This window comes from Platichthys flesus, chromosome 7 (assembly GCF_949316205.1).
Source record: "Platichthys flesus chromosome 7, fPlaFle2.1, whole genome shotgun sequence".
Lineage (NCBI taxonomy): Eukaryota > Metazoa > Chordata > Actinopteri > Pleuronectiformes > Pleuronectidae > Platichthys > Platichthys flesus.
In genome coordinates this window covers 9,323,725-9,345,881 of record NC_084951.1, presented here as the reverse complement: position 1 = coordinate 9,345,881, position 22,157 = coordinate 9,323,725, and the positions used below count along the sequence as shown (strand labels likewise).

Below are 22,157 nucleotides of genomic sequence, written 5' to 3'. Positions count from 1 at the left end.
TCTCATTAAATGATAACACTCCCTCCTGTTTAAAAAACGTGTTTCCATTCCTTATTTATAAGAGTCTTTCCTCCAGCAGTGATCAATAGGCCCTCCCATATTGGACATCTCAATCCATGTATTGCACTTTTATATTGAATTATCTTCACTATTTCACACGAGAAACTTATAACTGGATTGGGTTTTTTGTTCACTTTTGGACAGTACCATAAATGAAGAGAGGGTTATTTTTACTGCCCACCACAATTTTCAGTTCCAGCCAAATGCAAAATGCAGCTGCGTCCTCATACTGTTAGTAAAAGGCCCAGAGAGGCATTTGCCAATAAAGTCCAAGTAGCATGTGTCTATTTCGGGTATCTCTAGGCCGCCTTATCTACTGTGTTGAGATTGTTGAGACCAATTCTTGTTTCTTTATTCCCCCGAAGATATATTATAAAAAGTTGTTTTGAACCAATATTCAGGATATTTAAGAGGGATGAAAGACATGGTAAAAGCCCAAAACACTCAATTTGATTATATCTGCTCTTTCAAACTAAGACAGTGGTAGCTCTGTCAGATCTCAATTGAAATTGTATCACTTTGGCTGCCAGATCAGTAGGAGAAGGGAGCTTTCACAACTTGTAGAGGTGAAATTTCATGTTATAATCATCATGATATTTTCAGTCCAATCTAAAAAATGTCTTGCAGTGGCTCTCTGTACATATCAAGTGGGGTCACATGAGCGATGTGTTTTTGCAGCTTGTCATGTCCTTTTTTTTGACAGGTGTCTAAGGGTCCAATCCAAACCTAAAAACATCAGGTTTCATTTTGTTTAAATGCTCTCTGCATGCTCTATGCATACTGAGTGGACCTTTTCATTTTTGCTGTCTGAAAAAAGATTGACAGATGTCGTGCATATAGTCCTTGTTCCCTTATTCAAATTTATTTCAGGTTCAGTAGAGCTTTTTCCAAACATGCAGACACCTTGTAAATGTTAAAACGGTTGCTTGTCATGTTTACTACTGTTTTTCAATTTTTCTTAGCTATTTCTTAGCTATTTCTTATGATTCCTGTTAATCTCACAATTTATTTATATCTTGTAGCTTTTCCCTCAATCCGTTACTTCCTCACTCTTTCTTTACCCTGACACACACTTCACATCACTCATCCTTACTCACATTCAACTATCAGACTTGGTACGCCCCCTTTCTCAAGAATCTCTTATATATTCCTCTTTTATGCGCCTGACTCCTCCACCTCCGATTCTTCATATTTCATTCCAATAATCTCTACATCCTTTTCAGTGGATATCCTTCTCACTCCTCAACCCATTGAAACTGCAGCCATCCCCACTCTCTCTCTTTCTTTGAGACACGTGATGGAGCTTGACTCTATGCAACATTTTCACACTGACATCAAAAAACAAACCTCAAACACAGAGAGAAGACAGGACACACAGACACACACACACACACACACACACACACACACACACACACATGAAGGTCCCATGAAGCCAGAATGTGAACAGATGATATGCTTGGCTGTCAGGGCAAACAGGCTGAGTTAAGAACATTGGCAGCCACAGCAATGCCACAGCTAATTGCCTTGCTCCACGAATTTTCTTCGTGTGTGTGTGTGTGTGTGTGTGTGTGTGTGTGTGTGTGTGTGTGTGTGTGTGTGTGTGCTTGTGTGTGTGTGTGTGCGTGTTTGCCTGCATGCAGAGGGAGTCTGGTGTCTTTCACACCCTCTGGGTGCAGGACAGGGTGACTCAATGTGAACTCATGTGGGTGTGTGTGTGTGTGTGTGTGTGTAAAATAGGATACGGATGAGCCATACTTGTAAGGACTGACATTATAGGCCATTTTGATTCGTAAGGACATTGTGACTAATCCGAACTGCCAATCATCTTCATCTCATGAGTGACTGGCTGTTGAATGCCCAATTGAAGATGGCTGCACTGACTGTGTCCGTGTATTAGGGAGTCACACACTCTTTGGTTAAAATGTTTCAGTTGTCTCAGCTATTCAAGAAACATATAACTGTTTAAAGCATATCTTCTGATATTCTGTTACCATAGCAAACACAGCAGCCCTTAACAACAACTAATAAGAACTATTGTATATGTTTGCAGTCCAGCCAAGCAAGCTCATATTGTTTAACCCTTGTATGGTGTTCGTGTTTTGGTCACTCAGCCAATGTTCGCGGGTCTGGTGGACCCACTGCATTATTCGGTCTTTCAATCAATACAGCTACAACAATTTATGTAAAAATACTTAACAGATGTTTACTTTATCCCAATTACAAGCAATATAAACAGCATATAGGGTTAATATTTGTTATTTACCCCTGTTAAATCACATTTATGAAAAAGAGTGCTTTTCGTTTTTTGTGAAAAAATGCAATAAAACAAACAGAAAACTTTTGGGCCTGACTGCAGATGGATTTTTTTCATAGCTGGCTGATGGTCAGTCTCATCCTCTTCTTCAAGCTCACTGTCAGAATCTGAATCTACAGAAACATGATCTTCATATTCTGAAAACTCTTCCCCTTCATTATCTACCAAGGATGTTCTCTCTTCAAAAATCCTTTCTAAGGCCCTCTGAGCAGAGAACCTTTTTGCCATCTTCAAGGATTGTGATAAGGAGCCCGATTGTCAAAGCTATTTATTTGTTGTATCCCGGCCCCAATTTGCATATCGGGGGCGGGATTTCCTGCAAGATCCTCTGTCTTGCATGAAACATCTATATTTTATATACAACAAGGGCGGGATACAACAAGCCTTAGAAATAATTTTTGAAGAGAGAAAATCAAAGTCAATGAAGGGAAGAGTAGAGAATATGAAGATCATGTTTCTGTCAATTCAGAGTCTGACAGTGAGTTTGAAGAAGAGGATGAGATTGACCATCAGCCAGCTACGTAAAAAGTGAATCTGTAGACAGTCCCAAATCCAGGCCAGGCCATCAGCAGCCAACATATGGATGTCAAAAAATTATGAAATTGAATGGTCTTTTTGCCCTTTAGCCACCCCGCATGTTTACCAATGTAATAAGGGTGCAACCAGGGCAGACACGGATAGCAGTGACTCATGCAGGACATCAAGCCTTCTTTTCATTACGAAAATCATTCTTGATTGCACTAATTTGGAGGGACAGCGTGTTTTCGTAAAAAGCTGGAATGAGATGGACAAAACCCATTTATTTCCATACTTCGAGTTTTCAAGTCCAAAGGGGAATCAACAGAATCCCTGTGAGATGCAGGAACTGGCAGAGAACTTTAACGTAAAATGTGCAGGAATGTGGGAGCAGAGGTGCTTGAAATGTACAATTTAAAACTTTACGTAGTCCTGGGTCCAGTGGACCCGAACACCTCATATGTAATGTAAATGTGTAGGGGGAGTGTACAGTGTACAGTCACTGAAAATATGTTATTTTATATGTTCATCACAGAAAATGAGCCAAGGCCAATGGGTCTCAGGTTGAAAAAAATATTTATCGCATCATTTTTCTTTTAGCAAACATTGAAAACGGGTCCCACAGACCCGAACATCATACAAGGGTTAAATAAAGAAGTGAGTAAATAATTGGCCTTTTCCTTTTTGATGTCATGAGCAACCACACCTCTGATTTGTTTGCTGCACTAATGTCTGAGTAGTTTTCAACACCTACCTCATCATTTGGAGCAGTTCCTAACACCTCAAGGTTGCTGCTCTTTCTTGTTCCATTAATCTCTGCAACATTATAAAATACTGAAAAGGCTGTTGTCTTGTTTCGAGACGAGAAGGACTGCGGGTTGCACTACTTACGACAATTCTGTGGTGAAGTCCATGAGTTACCCTCTAACACTAAATGTGGAGCAGCAACAGTGGGAGATATTATTTCCATTAGCACGGCAGTAACTGAATTACATATATTCCTTCTGCCACTAACACCGAAAACTACTTACATGACATCACTGAATGAAGATTTATTTAATGGCTACCCCAGATAAAAGATGCACATCATAAAAATTGGGTTTGATTTAGCAGGAAGAATCTCAAGCTCTGTAAATAACTTTGAGCATACCAGACAAAACTGTGGTACCCTGCAGAAATATTAAATGCTCCTGTAAAGAGGCCACAATTCTGTACGATTTCAACAGCATTAAAATAACACACATTTTCTCCAAGTAGCTGAGGAGAAGTACTACACTATGGATAATCCTCAGATGTACTAGAGACGTCTCTGATTGGTGGAGATTGCTGTAGCCTTGGAAATATTTACCACAGTCGGATCGTTCAGCGTTGCATGACGTTCACCACAGAACAACAAGGTTTTCCCTTTTTAACATTACATCACGGCATTAGAGAAAAATGCTGTGGAGCCAAACATTGTTTTTGAGGAGGAGACATATCATCTTCACTGTCTCCAAGAGAACCGTTTGTTTTGAACAGAGCCGATTCAATAACAGTTACAAGCAGACTGTTAGATGAGTCCAACTGAAAGACACAATCAGACAATAAAAGGAGTATTCTCCACAGGTATAGTCCTACAATATTGTTTTTTACAGAGTAGCTTTGTTTCCCTGTTATGTAACAAAAAAAAAACTCTGCTTGGCCAAATTTAGAATAATCCAACTAATGTTGGGTTATTCTAACTTCTAACACGGAACCAGGCATTCCTGGTTAAAACTAAAAACTGCAGAGAAAGCGGAGAGAGTTTGGTGTCTCCTGTTTTTTTATGATAATTAATACAAGAGCAGAGTAGCTGCATTGCAAGTTATTGGCCTAAATTATTTATTGCCCTGCAGCAGAAAAATACTTCACATTTCCTCCTAAATAAATGTCTGGTTTGAATCAGGGAACTTTTCTCAAGTGCAAGTGACTTCTCTTAGGAAGTTCATTAACAGTTTTTACAATTGTAATTAAAGAAAAAGGACAGTTTCGTCTATATAAAGTCAAGGAAACATTTGGTCAGCCATGTTCACTCAAATGAGATTTTTTATGAAGGTCAAAGTAAATTTCTTCCTGGGGATAAGGTGAAGGGCTCACTAAAGGCTCAGCTCTTTAGTGCTGAGAGCCAATAGATGTGGTTTGGGCATCTGATCAAGATGCCTCCTGGATGCCGGACCGTGGACATCCATCTGAGAAGAAACCTTGCAGCAAACTCACAGAGGAATAATATATCACATAGGGTTTGGAATGCTTCAAGACCCTCCCCTCTAACTTTGTTACCTCTGCTAATCAAAACTTGATAATAGGTAGAAAACGTAGAATATTAGAAGAATTCATTGAAAATCTTATTTTTTGAATGCACTTTTCAGACTTCTAGTCATTAGGCAGACGCATGATAGCTTGGAGATGTTTTATACTATATCAGCTATTACTAATGGCAGCAACTGTCTGCTCAAATAACTGACGCTGTCATTTTTCTAGGAAGAGAGTCTCAAATTAAAGTCTGGTCTCTCTCTGCCAGTTGTTGTTAAGTGGCAGTACAGCTTTCCTTTCAAGCTGGACGACCCTGAGCCTTGTTTTCTATAGTCTCTGAGTTTAGGAGCCAAGATGCTCAGCTTTTTTTTGTACATAATATTACACTGCTTATAAAAGTGGGCGATCAGTAGCCAGTGATAAACCTGTTGCCTCAATTGCATATCCCCCAAGACGGCGATAAAGAGCAACAGCAGCAGCAACTCTCAAATCAGAGCAACATTCTCTTTTGGAGGCAGTCAAAAGTCTGCGGGGGGGGGGGGGGGGGGTGGCAGTGTTGAAAGATTGTGGGTGGAGAAGCGGGCGGAGTGAGAGGGGCTTGGGAGTGCCAAGGCAGTGTAATGGTCTGTTTCTGTCATTTGAGACGGCACATATGTCTCTCTGGTGTAAAGTATATTCCTGAGCCCTGTTGTTCATAATCATAATAATAACAGCGAGTCATTTGTATTGTCTCTTCGCAGCTCTCCCTGTCTCAGCTGGCAGCTCCACCACGCTACCCGACCATCAGCCACTCCAGCTCGGCGTTGCCGTGGCAACAGTCGTTTCCTTCTCTGCTCCAGCCTTCCCTGTTGGCATCAGCCCACCAGCTGTCACATGTCGTAAGACTTCCACCCCCGTATGCTCACACACACAAACACACACATTTATTGCCTTGTACTGACGAAAAAAAGACACAAGGCGCACATTCAAATTCATCCGTCCACTTTTCTTTTTGGGGGTGGTGCCGGAGCCAGTCCATGCTGTTATTTGGTCACAGGCAGCGGACACGCTGAACAGGTCGCTGGTCCGTTACAGGGCACAACATACCAACATACAGAGACAAACACTCACACGTAGTTAACTATTCTGCATATGTTTGGATGGTGTGAGGATTCCGGAATGCACAGAAAACTCATGCAGACACAGGGATAACATGCAAAGTCCACATGGAAAAGCCCTGGATGGTTATCAAGTTCAAAACCAGATCCACTGCACCACCGTGTCGCTCCCCTTTCAAATACAGCAACACAGATATCCTTGACTCATCTACACCAAGCATGTGTAAAGTCATTTTCACAAACACACACACACACACAAACACACACCTAAGCTAATCTCCGGCACACACTCTACCCTCTTTTCATCTTTATAATCAAATGAAACATTATTCTTTGAGTCAACTTTTGTAATATTTTTACAAAGGGTACTTCAGTTTTCTTACAGTATCGAATAATATAATATATAATATAACCTTGTGTTTGCCTTCTGGGAAAATATGTTTATGCATATGTACCCGTTTTGTCCAGGACCATTATTAATGATTTACCCTTTTTTTCTCACTTTTTTCTGTACCAACCCCCGTTTTGAAATGGTTTTTAATGTATATAGAACCATTGTATTGGACCTTTTGTAGAACTAATCCACACCCAAGCACACTATAACCCCCCAAGTAGGTTCAAATATATGTACACAACTTTAGCAAATGCATCCTTTATGTGAATAATGTCTGAGAATATATCTGGCTGGCTCCACTTGCTAATAAGCTTCATGCGTCTGAACAGAGTTCAGTCATTGTTGCCAGGGGATAGCAGAAATTGGAAAGTCAGCTATACTGTGCTGATTTTAATTACCCCCCCCCCCCCAGCTGTAGGTGTTTGCTGCTGGGAATCAGCAGACAGTCACTTTGCTTTTGAAAGCCGCCTTGTCTTTGCTAATTTAGATGATGTTCACCCACAAAGATACATATACTTATACATATACATATATAGCATGCGGCACGGTTGGGAAGAATCGAGAAAGTAATCTCACAGAATGGAGAGGAAATCGGATGTTATTCTTGGATTAACCCTGACTCTTTTTTTCTGCCCATCAAAGTCAGTTTGCACCTTTTTAGAAGATATGCACCATGTGTCTACTGTGAAGAAAGAAACATCACCACGGTCACATATTGCTTGTCCTTTTTCATACCACATCTCAATGTCCACCCTTTCCCATCATACCTGCGGGTTCACTCATAACTTCTACTCGATGTGGCCACTGGGGTTGTGCATCAAGAAATTGCAATGGGAGACAGGAGTTAATACATAAATGCAGAGGCCCCGACCCTGTAGTCCATATGCGAGTATTAGAAGTTGTCAAAAGAGATTCCATATTGGTAATGTGAATGTAATGTAAGGCTTCACTGTAGAAGTGAGATTTTGTTTGTTTATTTATTCCTTTTTTTTCATGAGCGTCTTTGTCTCAAACACACAATCAAGGGCACACATGGTGTGATGACAGCTATTTTCAAAGGTTACAACTTAAAATACAGTTAACACATTTGTTGTTGATTGATATACACACTTTTTGTTTGTTTACAATTGTAATCCACAGGGTACCTGTAATAAGGTACAGCTAATGTGCTGGGCAGTAAATCATCATTGTATTTAGCTCGTTTTGTGTTTTCTATGCTTCATGGTTGTTGTCATGATCGTCAACATTAAGGTTTCTTAGTCTCAGCCTACACTGCTGCAGAGCATATATCCAATAGAACACCACACTTTCACAGATAAGGGTTCTCAAGATATGACTTCCACAGACAGATAGAAATTATGGGAAATATTGGATAAATATTATATGTCCATCTATCCGCATTGTCTTCTGGGTGGTGCTGCGGGAAGCTGCTTAGCAAAGTAGCCCAGATATCCTTCTCACTTCCAGCAACTCTCTCAGGGGTATCCCAGGTTGTTCCCAGTCCAGAATACAATATTCGATCCCAGTAAACTTGCCTGGGATACTTAATTCCTTATGCACCTTATCGGATTTCCCAAAAAACTCAATTGGCACCCATCAGTGTAAAGCAGTGTTTTGTTTTCTGGAATTGTATCATGTCAATAAGAGAGAACACAGCCTCCCTGCCATGAAAACTAATGTTGCTTGTAACCTAAATGTAATTGTTTTAGCGATTACTGAAAACTGATCACTGTGGGTAACACCTGGATTATAGGTCGACTACAAATCGAAAGCTTCTCTGTTGTTCTTATCACTCGATAGTCTACTCTGCACACCCTGGACTCTGCAGGTCAGCAGCATGACTGCTTGAGGCCCTGTGATGAATTGGGTCTGTGGACAGCTCTTTGCACTCTGGACCTCACAGGTCCAGGAGCAGGGAAGTTCAGGGATGTCTGGGCATTTAAAGTCAGCCTTTGACTTAATTTTCTAGGAATCTAGCCATACTTACAATTACTGTAATTCGGTTTTAGTAGTTTGTCCAGTGTCCAGAAAATCACTGTCTCAATTATTCATGCTTGTCATGGGTTTTTAAACTCGATTTGTGTTATTGGCTTTTATTCATTCCCATTCGCTATCGTGGTGGATTGTAGTTGCTGTTTCAGAGCTTTCCTGGCCAGTCCACCTTCTTTTCTGCCTCAGCACAGCTCAGACAGACTTTGCTCATATTCTAACTAGACAGCAGTGGCTTTAATGGGTTTCTCCCGTAATCCATATAGTTTAGGCTGTGAATCATATTGCAGAATTAATCCAGGAAATGTGGATCAGGCTTACTGGAGATAACAATTGTCACAAGCACAACATAGCTAAAAAGAGGCGCAATTCAATTTGGTTTGAACAGACTGACTCATTGGCGGTTGCAGCAAATCTGTCAGAATAATTTATCAATTTGACATGTATCTATAGCCTCCTGTAGAACACAGTGTATTTTAGCATTATTGTTTAAATTTAGAAATATTTGTCATATTCCAGAATAAATTAAATGAGAAATGATTGTGATTGAGGACAAAAGAAACAGAAATACATGAAGGAACAGCTTTATTGCGTCTTAAACTGGATTAAAAATACTGTATTCGTGAACACACAGAGTAGGAGAGAAGCAAACAGATGAAGGCTGACATCACGTGACACTAGGCAGATTGCAAATACATATGTATAAGATCATTTGTGCATTATGTCATTTCGGGACTTTTTGAGCAGACCTTAGTCACTTCGAATTGAAAGTTGTTGAAAGTAGTTCCCAGCAGTTCCGAAAAACCTAAACCAGGTTTTGATCCAGTCTTGTTCATTTTCTGCCTTCATGTAGCTTCATTGAAAAACAATGTCAACTTTAGAGTCATGGACAAGTGGGATACATTACATCCTTTGGTTTTCAGTGAAGCTACTTTGGGAGTTGCTGTGACATTCGCTTTGCATATATTGTTCCATTAAATAACTTCACAGAATTTATTGTTGAAACCTTAATTTGTCCTTGTCAGTGACCTGAGCACACCTGCCTTTAAAAGGCAGTTATTCATATTCATTACAGAGTGTAGGCTTGACGGGAGCAGGTTCACATACAGTATAAAGCCATTACTGTGAGCCTTTTAAACAGGCTAAGGCTTCTCGAGCATTCATTGGTGTCCTCTTAGGGTATTATATCATAGGCTGTTGGATCATGTAAGGAACATGGACATGAATGTTGTATCCATGTACAGTGTGACTTTGGCTGAGGTTATTACCAGCATGTTTGATGGAGAGCTCAATAATGTACAGCCCTGCGTGTCCTCTGATTGGCCGGCTGACCCGTTCAGATAAGACCAGGAGAAAAAAATGCCTCACTGGAAAATGTTAAATTAGCTTTTCATAGCTAATTATCCATGCTAATACCCCTTCTGCTATATACAATATACCAATACAAGATAAATCAAATAATATAATAAGGGCTACAAGAGAGCTAATGTATACAAATCTGAGTTTACATCCTCAATAAAACAAACTCATCGCTTCAGTTTTTGGGTCCTTGGAGGTTTTGGTACAAATTCTAGGTAAACAGTATTGTTGAAATATAATCTGAACTCAAACACAGCCAAGTACATGTTCAGTATTTGAATACTTCAATGGACTTTTTATTAAAATGTGAAATGCGGCAACAACTCCTATAGGCCTGTATACTAGTATAGGAAGATCTGTAAATCTATAGATGTTTTATTTGTATTTATGTATATATGTGTTACTAAGGTGGGAATACTCCACATGTCTTAATATGATTATTGGTTATTCCGAGTATGACCTTAAATGGGGGTAAGATCATCTGAAAAGTATGTTTCCATAGAAGTGTCTTATTGTCGTAATCATTTTTTTTCTATGATTATTTAATCATGTGGGGGGACTTCCCTGGCAAAATTCACAAAATTCCTAAATCTGTAAAGTGAAGTGCTGCCAAAAGAAATTCATTGAATGCAAACTATTCCTGTCAATATATTTGTCATTGTCAATAACTCTCGTGAAAAGTTCAAAACAACAATTAACTTGATAAAGGCATTGGATGCATGTGATTCTGTTAATGCCTGTTAATATGAAAGAGGATGTGGGGCAGTCTGCTAAGTGACCTCTGGTGGACATTTACAACACAATGGGACTTTAGATGATCACAATGTTCAGCTGTGTTGTACAAATCCCCCTGAATAAGACAGTTGATGTCTTTCAGCTCCCCCTGTTCTTGGGTATAAACTGTACTACCAGCCAGGATGGAAAAGAAATCCTCCTCCTCCATCTTTGATTTTAAACGATTTGGACTGGCTTAAATCAAAAAGACCTCTCTGTTGGTGTTGAACCTTTTATTTGTCATGTTGCAATGTGTGTCAATTAATCAATCTCAGTGCATTTCATCCTGAGATGAATTGAAGGCTTTTCCTGCCTTTTGATTTCTGTTTTCACATTATGTCTTCTCTCCATTGACTGATTGACTGATCATGCTCTGCATTGCTATCATCCCATGTTGTTCTAGGCCTGCTCAGCTGTCAGCAACATTGCCCACCTGGAGATGGACCTTCAGCGGGAGGGAGATGTGTCAGCTTCAGCTCAGGGTGAAGGAGACCAACTTGAGGAGCTACCTTTCACCCCTGTCCACGCCCCTGTCATCACTCTGGGGATGACTCTGCCCAGGTGAGTCCTTCCTGTTCGTCCTCGAAGCTCGTGAACAAATATTAATAATTGGAAATTCACTCTACACATTTAAACATGCTGGACATTGCATGTCGACATGTAACATCCTTTGTTGTTTGTCGCTCCCCTCTTCCCCTGAATGATCATTACTCATTTTCCCGCAAGTTATTTTCAAAAATAAAAGTAAATCCAGTATCTGGGAGCCTTCTCCTCTCTGACAGTGAAACCACAACCTCCCTCTGATCCTGTATGAGGAGAAAGGGAAACACCTCTCCATGTATGTTGGTGTTGGCATCAGCTGTGTGATTTGAAAATTGCAATAAAGAGGCCAGCTGTTGTAAAGCCTTATTACCGGCCAATAAAATAGAATGATGCTCGCAATGGTTAACCTTGAAAATCCATCAGCTGAGAATACTGACTCGAGTTGAACTGTTGATCAGAGATTCAGTGTGAAAAAGATGATCTAGTTCATTTCATTTCAATTCATGTGGTTATCAAGTTTGCATTTTCAACTATTTTTCCTTGTTGTATTTTTATGATCTCCCCCCACCCCCCACCCCCCTCTGCTTGAGCTGTTTTCATGAACCTCTCCATTACAGCATGGTAGAGTGACCCAATCTTACTGATGTTTGATAGGAGACATTATTGAATGAAGCCTCTTTAAACATCCTTTCAACTTGTTACTCGTATATCTGCCCCGGTATCTCGATGGGAACACTAGTACAGTGCTTCATTGCCACACTGCTGTGGTAATGAAGCACTGTCGTACTACAGAGGGATATCGATCGGCTCACTAATTGGCAGCGTGTGTGCACTGGGTTGTACAGCATTGTTGTCAGTAAGCAGGAGAATTCCACTCAGAGCCAACTTAAAGAAATCGTTTTGTCAGCTTTTACATCCCACTTTAGGTAATGGCCTTGGGTTTGTGTGTCCGTGTAAAAATTCATTGTGAAACCCGTCTGCAGGGGGCTGGGTTTTTAACATTCAGTGCAAAGGGATGCAATGAAACCGGCTCTCCCATTTACACGCAGCTAATAATAGAGATTAGATACACGGCAGTAGTGCAGCCAGGTCTGCTGAGGTGCGCCACCACACGAGAATGACCACGGTGCAAATAATGGGCACAGTAACCCGGAAACAAGGCATTGCATTAGTACAGAGTCTGTCAATAAGCAGCTGGCAACGAAACCGTTTCCCGGTCCCAGAGTTTGGATCCAGACGCAGTGCTGCTCAGTTCAGTGGTCTGAAACATCTCTGCCTCTTCACTCGGAGCCAAAACATCATTTTGACTGTTTTCCGTGTGGAGTGACCCACTTCTCTGAGAAGAGCAATGAAGTCTAAAGAAGTTTAATTGAAGTTGTTGTGCATATCTGATCGAGCCCACTTTGAAATACAAAAAAACGACAGCTTGAATATTAATCCACTGGGGCTAAATTAAGTTATACCTCTGAGCGTTTCGGGAAGAGAGGGAAAGCATGAAATTGACAAAGCCGCAGAGGAAAACCCAATCAGCTCCCTTCTTTACCATTGTTGCCTTAATTAGTTTGATCAGGGCTTTATCGTTTCACAAATTTGATCGCTGTGGGCCCGACTGTTTACCAACTGGACACCAGGCAGCCTTACCATCGTGATAACGCTAATTATCGCTTTTCCTTGCGTAAACTTTTGCCAGCCATCTGTGCACTGTGCTTATCATAGCGCAGTGTAGGGTGTCAGTGTTGAAAGTACAAGTTATGAATGTTACCATAGTCGCAGAAAAACAGGTGGCTACTATGATTAGAGGTAAATGCCAATTATACTAGAAAATCCCGAGGGAACACTTTGGCAGCCGTTCTCTCTCCTCTGCAAGTGTTCTGGTGCTGCTGCTGCTTGACAGATACTGCTGACATCCTCATGCTGCATAATCATTGTTTCACCGCGTTTTTATGAGGTCCAGCCGGATATGGGAATTCAAGATCAGGTTTTTTTTTTAACCCTCAAAAACATACACATCCAGGATAAAATGATGCTGGGTCTCAAATGATAAGACAGCCACGTATTTCCCTTCCAAACATTTTGTCTGCCTCATTTACAGCAGGGACCTAGCACATTCCCTCCTGCTGCTGGTAAAGCATCAGGAGCAGCCATCACTGAAATCTTTTCAGCTCAGCAAATCACTGATGAGCTCTCTTAAATCAGGACCTTTACCTAAAATGTTGCCCTTCTCCTGCAGTTCCTCCTCAGTCAGCTCCAGGAGCTCCCTCGCCCACCTCTACTCCGCTGGCTTCCCGGAGATTCTGGACAACAGCGGGCAGGTGGCGGAGGTCCTGGATCCCACAGAGCCGGTGCCCTTTGACCCCCAGCGTGAAGAGGCTGACCTTCTACAAGGAAACCTGCTGGTGTTACAGTTTCTGGCGTTTACCAGGTGAGCCCCTGCGGTGCTGGGTCAGTGTAATTAGTGAGCAGCAGCTTATGTTTACTTTTGTGATGACAAATTGCATCAAGTGTAACTGTAAATATAATTGTGTGTTGTAAGTGAAAGAGAGCAGTCCTTGACTTACGGCATCTTACTGGCCCCAATTTACTCACTTTTTATAGTGGCAAGAAAAAGTAAGTGAGGTTTAGCGAAACCTGGATTAACGATCAAAACACTTCGATTTGTATAAAGCTGGAAATTATGACATCATATTTGAGTCATCTTTAATATATGAGATAATCACCAGTCCACAGTCAGCCTAACTCTCTTATAACTGAAAGGATTTAGTTGGTGCCTGCTCTTCCTATAATGTGGCGTCCAGTTTAAATGATTACCAAGGTAGAATGATCAGTGGGCTGATAATCCTAGTTGCATTGTTTGGGAAGAACGTGCAGCACTATGTGTGTATGGAGTAAATGGAAACCCCATACCAACATTCAAACATCATCGCGGAGGTAAGCATCGTGGTTGGAGCATTGTGATTTGAGGCTGTTTGCCGCATCTGGGTCTGGAGAGCTCAACATCAAGGTGGCTTGTGGGATACTGTCAGAGTGGCTCTCCGCTGGCTGGAGCGCAATAGAAGTTGGTGATGGAACGGAGATGGAGAACCCAGACCTGAACCCAGTAGAAACACTGTGGTATAACCTCAAGCGAGCTGGCCACACCAGACATTCTAAGAATATGTCCGTGGTTATTGCTGCCAAAGGAGGATCGACCAGTTGTCGAATCCTCTGTTTCACTTTTTAGACCCGCACTGTGAATCCACTTCTTACTTAGACGAATATCATTTCACATTTTACAATGAATTCAATCAGGAAAACGGTTGATTCCGCAGGGTTCCCATTCATTCTCTTCCCACTGTAGCTGTATACAGAAGCTCTTACATCATTCCTGTATTGTGTTTGACGACCAAGGACATCGCCTTCCCAGCCTACGTTGAGATTTCTCTTGTTTTGTTTTTATACTGCAGGCATGGCTTTGAACTGTACGGCTTTGAACTGCTGGCAATATTTCAATGCACTTAAACTAGACTTAAAGTACTGCCAGTCATCCTCCGCTCTCATGTCAAGTGCACACCCATAAACTCACACACACACAAACACACCAGAAAGTAGGCTTTAAGAATAACACAAAAACACATTTCCAGTCAGTGGCTCATCACAAAAAGCCTGGAGCCAGCATCCCCTCTGTTGGGGGCTGACAGTGGAGGAGGGGGGGGGGTTCCTGATGGATGGGCACAAAACCCACCACTCTTTGTGTCCTTGTATCTGGTCATCAGCGCTGTCAGCAGTTAAATCCACATATGTCTTGTTCATCATAGACCTCCCACCATACTGCCATTTCCTGTACTCAACTTTATTGATTTGCCTACTGTTCAGGACACGGGATGATGGGATGATAATGCTCCTCTCAGTATTACAGCTGAATGGATAGATCTATTAATACATTTCTATTAAAGGGTAAATCTCTTCCTCACCCCAGGCTGCTCGACACTTCAGAGAGCTGTTGATTTGAATTTCCAGAAACGGGACCTCATTTCATTTTTCACATGACGCTCTACTCTCTACTCTTTTCCTAATTGACGAAATTTGCAGATTTCAGTAAAAGTTGTAGTTGTAGTCAAGATCCCTGGAGGAAACACATCGTCGTGTTTTTCATATGCATTTTCAACCCGTTATCCAATAACAAATCGCCATGCACTGAAATCTCACAAACAGAGTCCATTGGTTTTATAATTCTAATCGAGATGGAATTTTGCAGTAGCAGATAAAACTCTGTCGCGCAGCAAAGATGAAAAGTAAACCATTTGGTCCATCCGATCCCGAGGGGCTGTCAGGAACAAGGAGAATTTCATCTTCCGAGTAAGAAGCTGCGAAATCTTTCTGATCGATTTCAAGTCTATTACAGGACGTCGGGTGTCCACTTTGGTATCCAGTTGATCCTGAACAGCACAAAAGCACAACAAATGGAGAGGTTTTTGAGTCAGTGTAAATGTAAGTGACACAAGGTCATATTTATTTTACACGAAGAAGAAAGAAAGGGATGGTTAACCCAGAAATGATTATTCCCTAATTATTTTCTCACCACTATGCCAATGGAGGGGAGGGGGGGGGGGGGGGGGTACAACTGAAGACATTAATGACCTATCTTCAGACATAATAAACATAACTTGCCTCCAAACTGCTTGTGTGGTGTCATCCAAGTGTCCCCAAGCCCCAACATTCATACTCCAAACGAGTTCATCTACAACCTGTTTTAAGCCTAAATATCGCCTGATATATATTGTTGAGGTGCATTCAGGGATTGTCGGAAATGCTTAGGTCCGCTAACTTAGGCACTTCTGGTGAAATACCCCATCGGCATAGGGGTGAGTAGATAATGGGTGGCTTTTCATTTCACTCAATTTTAATTCAACAGACGGCTTCTACTAAATTTTAAATGAATGTAAGTCAGACTACAGAAAGTACATCTGTCCGACAGATTGTAAACAAAACCACAGATTCACCAAATTACACCAAAAAATTTCAGAGGAAATCTTACATAATAGTTTAGAGTCTGACATCCTGATTTTGTCACTTTCTCCCGCCCTTATTAACGGGCAGTAATGACATGTGTCCTACCTGCAGCTTTCCCCAGCATAGCATCACAATCCTGTTTATTCCAAACAAGCTGGCAATTACATCACTTTGTTCCTGCAGGCGAGTTTGAAGGATGTCTGGTAGTACGAAAAACGAGTTATATTGTAAGATTACCACAACGAATATTGAAAGCCTCTGGGTAACAACGAAACAACACAATGAAACAACACAGATATTTTAATATCAGAAAGTATGGATTTTCACTTAAATTTTGTACATTGCAGTGTAATGAAATCTTAATCTGATTCCCCAGGTTCTTTTGTCATGGCCACCTTGAGGCAACCTGAAAGTACCCACTTGAGCATAGACTGGGAATCGTTGTGGCTCACTGTAGAGAGGGGTGAGGTCTGGCTCATAATTATGACAAACCGATATGGCAGACCGGGGCTTCGGCAGCAGCAGCAGCACTTAAGCAAGCGGAGCGCCCGTGGATAGGCCTCTCACCCGGGCGCATAATTATCAATCTTTTCTGTTTACAGAATGAATATTGATGTCGGCTCCTCTGTGAAGACGGTGAGCGGGAGCGTCTTTAACAGTGGAACATCCGATCGTGTGATCCACTGGGAGGTCACACGCCGTGCTTATGAGATCCAGCTTTGAAACGTTCAGCCCTGACAGGCTGACCGTGGTGATAGGGAGCCTCCCAGCATCCCCTGCTTGCTGATTACTTATGTATTCATCAGACAGCAACAGAAAGAGGCTCGTCCTGAAAGTCGCTCTTTATTCAGTGTGTTCAGTGCCAGTATCTAGTGCTTCCAGGCTCACTGTGGCATTTTGAGGGCTGTATGCGTGTGTGAAATCAGACACAGTAGGTGGTGTTTGTATGAACAGGAGAACACAACACCAGCAGGTTGTCATCATCACAGACACGTCTAATTCTCCATAGGAGTTATAGTAAGCAAATAGAAATGTGAGAAAAAAACGGGGGGGAAAAACATATGTATTCCCTTTTTTCCTATTATAAGCAATCCACTTATAATATGCAAAGGTGCAGTGTGTAGTTTTCACCTTCTCATTGAGCAGTACAAATTATAGTGATTTTTTTTTATGGTGTGAATTACCCCTTTAATTTCTAATCCACATTATGATTATAGGGTTTGCACTTTTAAGTAGCTATAAAGCTGAATTACCAGCTCTGCGAGGACGTGAATGAAATGCATATCGGATTTTCTTGCTTTCCTGGAATTGTCTGCGGTAAATCATTATCTGAAAAGTGACTTACCTTCCCAGGTTTTAATGGCATTTTCACACATTCATTTTCAAATGTGCATTCTGCTTCACCTGTCGCATAGATTCCGTCATAAAAAAATCCCAGTTAACTTTTCATTGATAACACTCTGGACAGTAAATCAGTCACTTGTGAGTTCACTCACATGCAGTATTGCTGTATTATTTTTGAAATGATTCCACCCTTTATTATGTCATAATTGTTTGATTAATCACTTGGCTTCATCTTTTTGGCAGGATACAAACGCCGGGTGTTGGTCCTGATTGGCCGGACAACATCCACTTCACCTTCCAGTTCTATCGCTTCCCACCGGTCACATCGCAGAAGCTCAAACTGCTGAAGAGTGACAAGGTTCAACAGAAACGTTGCGATCAACTTCCCTGTGTCGTGGCCTCCATCAACAGAGATGGAACTGTCAACTCTGGTAAGGATCCACTGCTGCAAAACAATACTCTTCATTTCCCCTTTGAAGTGGAGAGTCCCGCCCTCCATCGCCCAGATAAACATGTGTGGTGCATGAAACAATGAAAAAGGTTCTGTGAACTTTGGAAAGGTTTTTTTCTTCCTTAATTTTAGCCTTTGTCTGATAAGCAAATAAGAGGAAGGGAAAAGAGACATTATCAAGTGGGGCTGTATGTGAGAAGGAAAAGTGGGAGGCTCCAGACTTCCTGTGGACTTTCTATGGACAGTGCACAGAATAATAGAAGATTCTCTGCGAGCAAGTGGGTGTCCTGATGACGTTGATGATGTCTCTCACACGACAGACATAATAATTAAAAAAGAAAACATATCTCAGGATATAAAAGAGGAGCCATACTTGTGGAAGCGACCAACACGGACGTGAAGAGAGCTTTTGGTGATACAAGCTTACGCCATATTGATGTATTGGTGTGCTGTACAAAAAAAAAAAAAAAACACAACCAGCATGAGCACTCTGGAGACTTCTTGAGATAGCGATGTTGGTATGCTATCACCTCATTGTTAGGCATTTGAGAACATGAATTGACAGTGGAAGGTGCTGTTAGGTGCATAAATCTCCATCTCAGTGGGTGCAAACATGAATTTTTTCCCCACTACTGACAGTGGTGAGGTCAGAGTCACGTATCAGTTACAGATTGTGGATATAAGTCGGGCAGTGATATATATCGGTGCACTCCAGGTTAACATCGTGCAATCAGTTTCGACAAACTCCGGGCTTGTTTCCATGATGCTCCATGATGTTCTGAGGCACTTCTCTTTCAATCAGACGAGCGGGCGCTGAGTGATGTCAAGTCTATTCATGTAGCAACTAATGAAATGGAAGAGATATTACAGTCTCTGACAGAGCGTGATATTGAACACACAAACAACCCCCCCCCCCCCTCCAACGCCTACACATTTTCTCCATTCCCAAGACACACACTCCAGTCTTCCTCCATCAATATTTCTCTGTCTGTCTCCACATCTCTCTCACTCTATATCATCCAGGGCGCACTTCCTCAAAGCCATCCTACGTTCGCACAGATCCTTCCATATATTCTGAGGATAAGACCCTTCCCCCTCTCCTGCTAGCAACTGATGAAGTTCTTATTGAAGGATTAAAAGGATAGTTCACCCGAAATGAAAATTCACTCGTTATCTACTCACCACTATGCAGATGGAGTGGTGAGTCCACAAAACACTGTTGGAGTTTCAGGGGTAAACAGCGTTGCTACCAAATCAAATACAATATTTGGTGACAAGAAAATGGTGACCAGAACAGAAAGAAAACCTAAAATGCCTCCATACTGCTCCTGTGGTGTCATCCAAGTGTATGTAAGCCCCATGTTTGAAGAAATGGTTACCATTTACTTTGAATGTATTGGATTTGGCTGCTACACTGTTTACCTCTGAAACTCCAAAAGTGTTTTGTGGACTCACTTCACCCACCCCTCCAACAGCATAGTGTTGAGTAGAAAATGTGTGTATTTTCATTTTTGGGTGAAGTATCTCTTTAAACGCTGTTAAAGTTAATTCACTGCTTCCCTCATTATTTATCTAGGTACCTATTTCTTCTTCTTTAATAACCTGACACATCTGTATTGAGTCTTTCTGCATGATGAACTACAATAAATACTGTTTACAGACAAAAAGGAGCCACTTGAGTTGATTCAGTGGAAACAGATTTGTTTTTGTATAACACTACAAGCAGATATGAGGAAGGTTTATGAACATTTGGAAATGATCTTAATTTTATTTTTCATTGCCCCACAAATTACAAGTTTCATCAGTGAAGTATATCAGATTACCAACAAAGACTGAACAAACAATTACACAATAAACATCTGAGATTGTTTGGATCTGATTTTGTAGGAGAGTTGTAAGTTTGGCTTGATGTTATGGTTGTTAACACAACAGTTATATAATCAGAGTAATTTAGAGATGATAAGATGAGCTGAAAAGAAATCAAAAAGGGGAGAATGAAATGAAAACAGAAAATCATCTTTGCTTCTTATTTCTTCGTAGTTGCTTTCTAAAGTAGGAAAGACGACAGACAAAACACACAGACAAAACTCTTGGGTTTAATCAAGGCTTATCGCTGCTGTTTGACGACATTTAAAGGGGAATTTCTCTATGTTTATCAGTGTGATTGTGTAAATGAATGGCACAAGTCTTTAGAATCGGTCCAGTAGATCATATCTGCCTGCAGCCGTGACGCGGCAGCTGTGTCTGAAATGTTATCTTATGAGGCAAATGCAACAGTCCAACAAATGTCCACTCAAAGTGCTTTTTTCCCAATTTTAATAAATGAACAGGCTCAAATTGTTATTCTGGGTCTTTGCTAAGAGTCATTTCACATGTCTGGAGTCTCACTCTCCAGCATGCAGCAGCTAGTTGTCCTTCCTCTGCTTGTTGCCTCTGACTCTGTCCAGTCAGTCTTTAATTTGTCGGAGCTCTTCATTCGTCCGGCTCAAAAAAGTAGGGATGTCCCTCGAAATTGAATACTTCATCTACATTGTCCACATCAGAAAAAGTTTCAGCCATAATAGTTCATTGCCTATATCTCTCAGTAAAATGGAAGCTCCTCTCTCCAACTCTCTCTCCCTGACTCGCGTTTCCACCTCCGTCTTCCTGCAACAATCCCAAGTCTCGCAAAACTTTTCAAAGTTTTGCAAAGTGTCATACATTTGCATAACCTCATTATATCCCAGGTTGAAAAAAGCAAAAATGCCCCTTCAAAGTGAAACTATGTTTGCTGTACCATTTCACTGTGACTCGCTCTTTTTATCTCAGGCCACCATCATGTTGGTTTCTGACCATATACCTGCAAAACCAATGACATTCCCATAAGCCTCAGCTTGCTAGGTGCTAATTGGGATATTAAGCGTGCCAGTATGCTAAACTAAGGTTGTGAACATACTTGCTGAAAACCACCATGTTAGCAATGTCACTGTGTCCCAGACCACCTCTCAATTGTATCTGATTGGAGGGATCTTCAAATGCATCTTTGGTGCAGAAGGACATCTCTCTGAAACCTCACCTCGATCACTAGATATTTTTGCAGTTCAGTCAATTGAGTCATGAGTCTTCTTTTGTTAAACATGTTAGCTGTTTGCATCACATCAGTCTTAATATTTCATCTGCCATGTTAAAATGTCATTAACAATGCGTCTGTAAACTAAGGTGACTCAAAAAGTACTGTGTTGGGACCTGCAGTACTGACGCAGGCATTTTGATACATTAACTTTACTTATAGCACCATTGAAAAGAGGGTACAACTGCAGCTATAACACAGGGACTAATATATTTCATAGACAATGACTAAGGGAGTTCATTTAATTTCACTTTTTTTCCGATAACCCTTTTGTAGTCATCGTACTCTCTCTAATTGGACAAATTAATGTTAATGTAAACCTTGAACAGTGGCTGAGGTTTAAGTGATCTATAAAGACGGGAATGATTTAAGTATTGTCCAAGATCAATGATCCACTGACTGCTCTCTCATCCTTCAGTGTGTCTCTGTGTGTGTGTGTGTGTCTGTGTGTGTCTGTGAGGGTGAGAGACTAAGACAGAGGTTGAGAGAGAATATGGAATCTGAGTTTGAGCTTCAAAGCTTCAGTGGTTATTCAGTGTTGTGATTCTCTGTCCTGCTGGGTGGAAAGTTCCGAAGAAGCCCATTGAATTCTGAATCCCGCTCCAGGCTGTTGGTGGACAACCCTTTCATGTCTCTTCATGCACTCATTAGAATTAGATTCTGTCTCGCTATCAAGTCAGTGTTACAGCAACATTTGATCAGAAGTTATGTCACAATGCGGCTGCAAAAGAGGAACATCCAAGACCAGAACCATCTTCTCTCACACATTCACTTCTGGTGCTGTGTGTTTTATACTAGCAGGAAACAAGCTCTGTGCACAGGAAGTTAGAAATAAAAACTTCACAGCAAAACAAAAACTTTCTTTGTGCGTTTCTCTGCTTTGTTTTCTGATACATAGAGACAATCAGTTCCTTCAGGCTTTTAACATTGTGCCATTAAACACT

General features: G+C 41.2%; 1 protein-coding gene across 1 annotated transcript in view; it reads left to right on the top strand.

The window, feature by feature from the left end:
• nphp4 (nephronophthisis 4) overlaps nucleotides 1–22,157 on the top strand; it is a 96,629-nt gene that overhangs the window by 34,839 nt on the left and 39,633 nt on the right. The window contains exons 5-8 of the mRNA XM_062392913.1: nucleotides 5,905–6,042; nucleotides 11,181–11,338; nucleotides 13,551–13,742; nucleotides 17,897–18,084. Coding sequence (XP_062248897.1) covers nucleotides 5,905–6,042; nucleotides 11,181–11,338; nucleotides 13,551–13,742; nucleotides 17,897–18,084 — 676 coding nt within the window. The remainder of the gene's footprint in view (nucleotides 1–5,904; nucleotides 6,043–11,180; nucleotides 11,339–13,550; nucleotides 13,743–17,896; nucleotides 18,085–22,157) is intronic.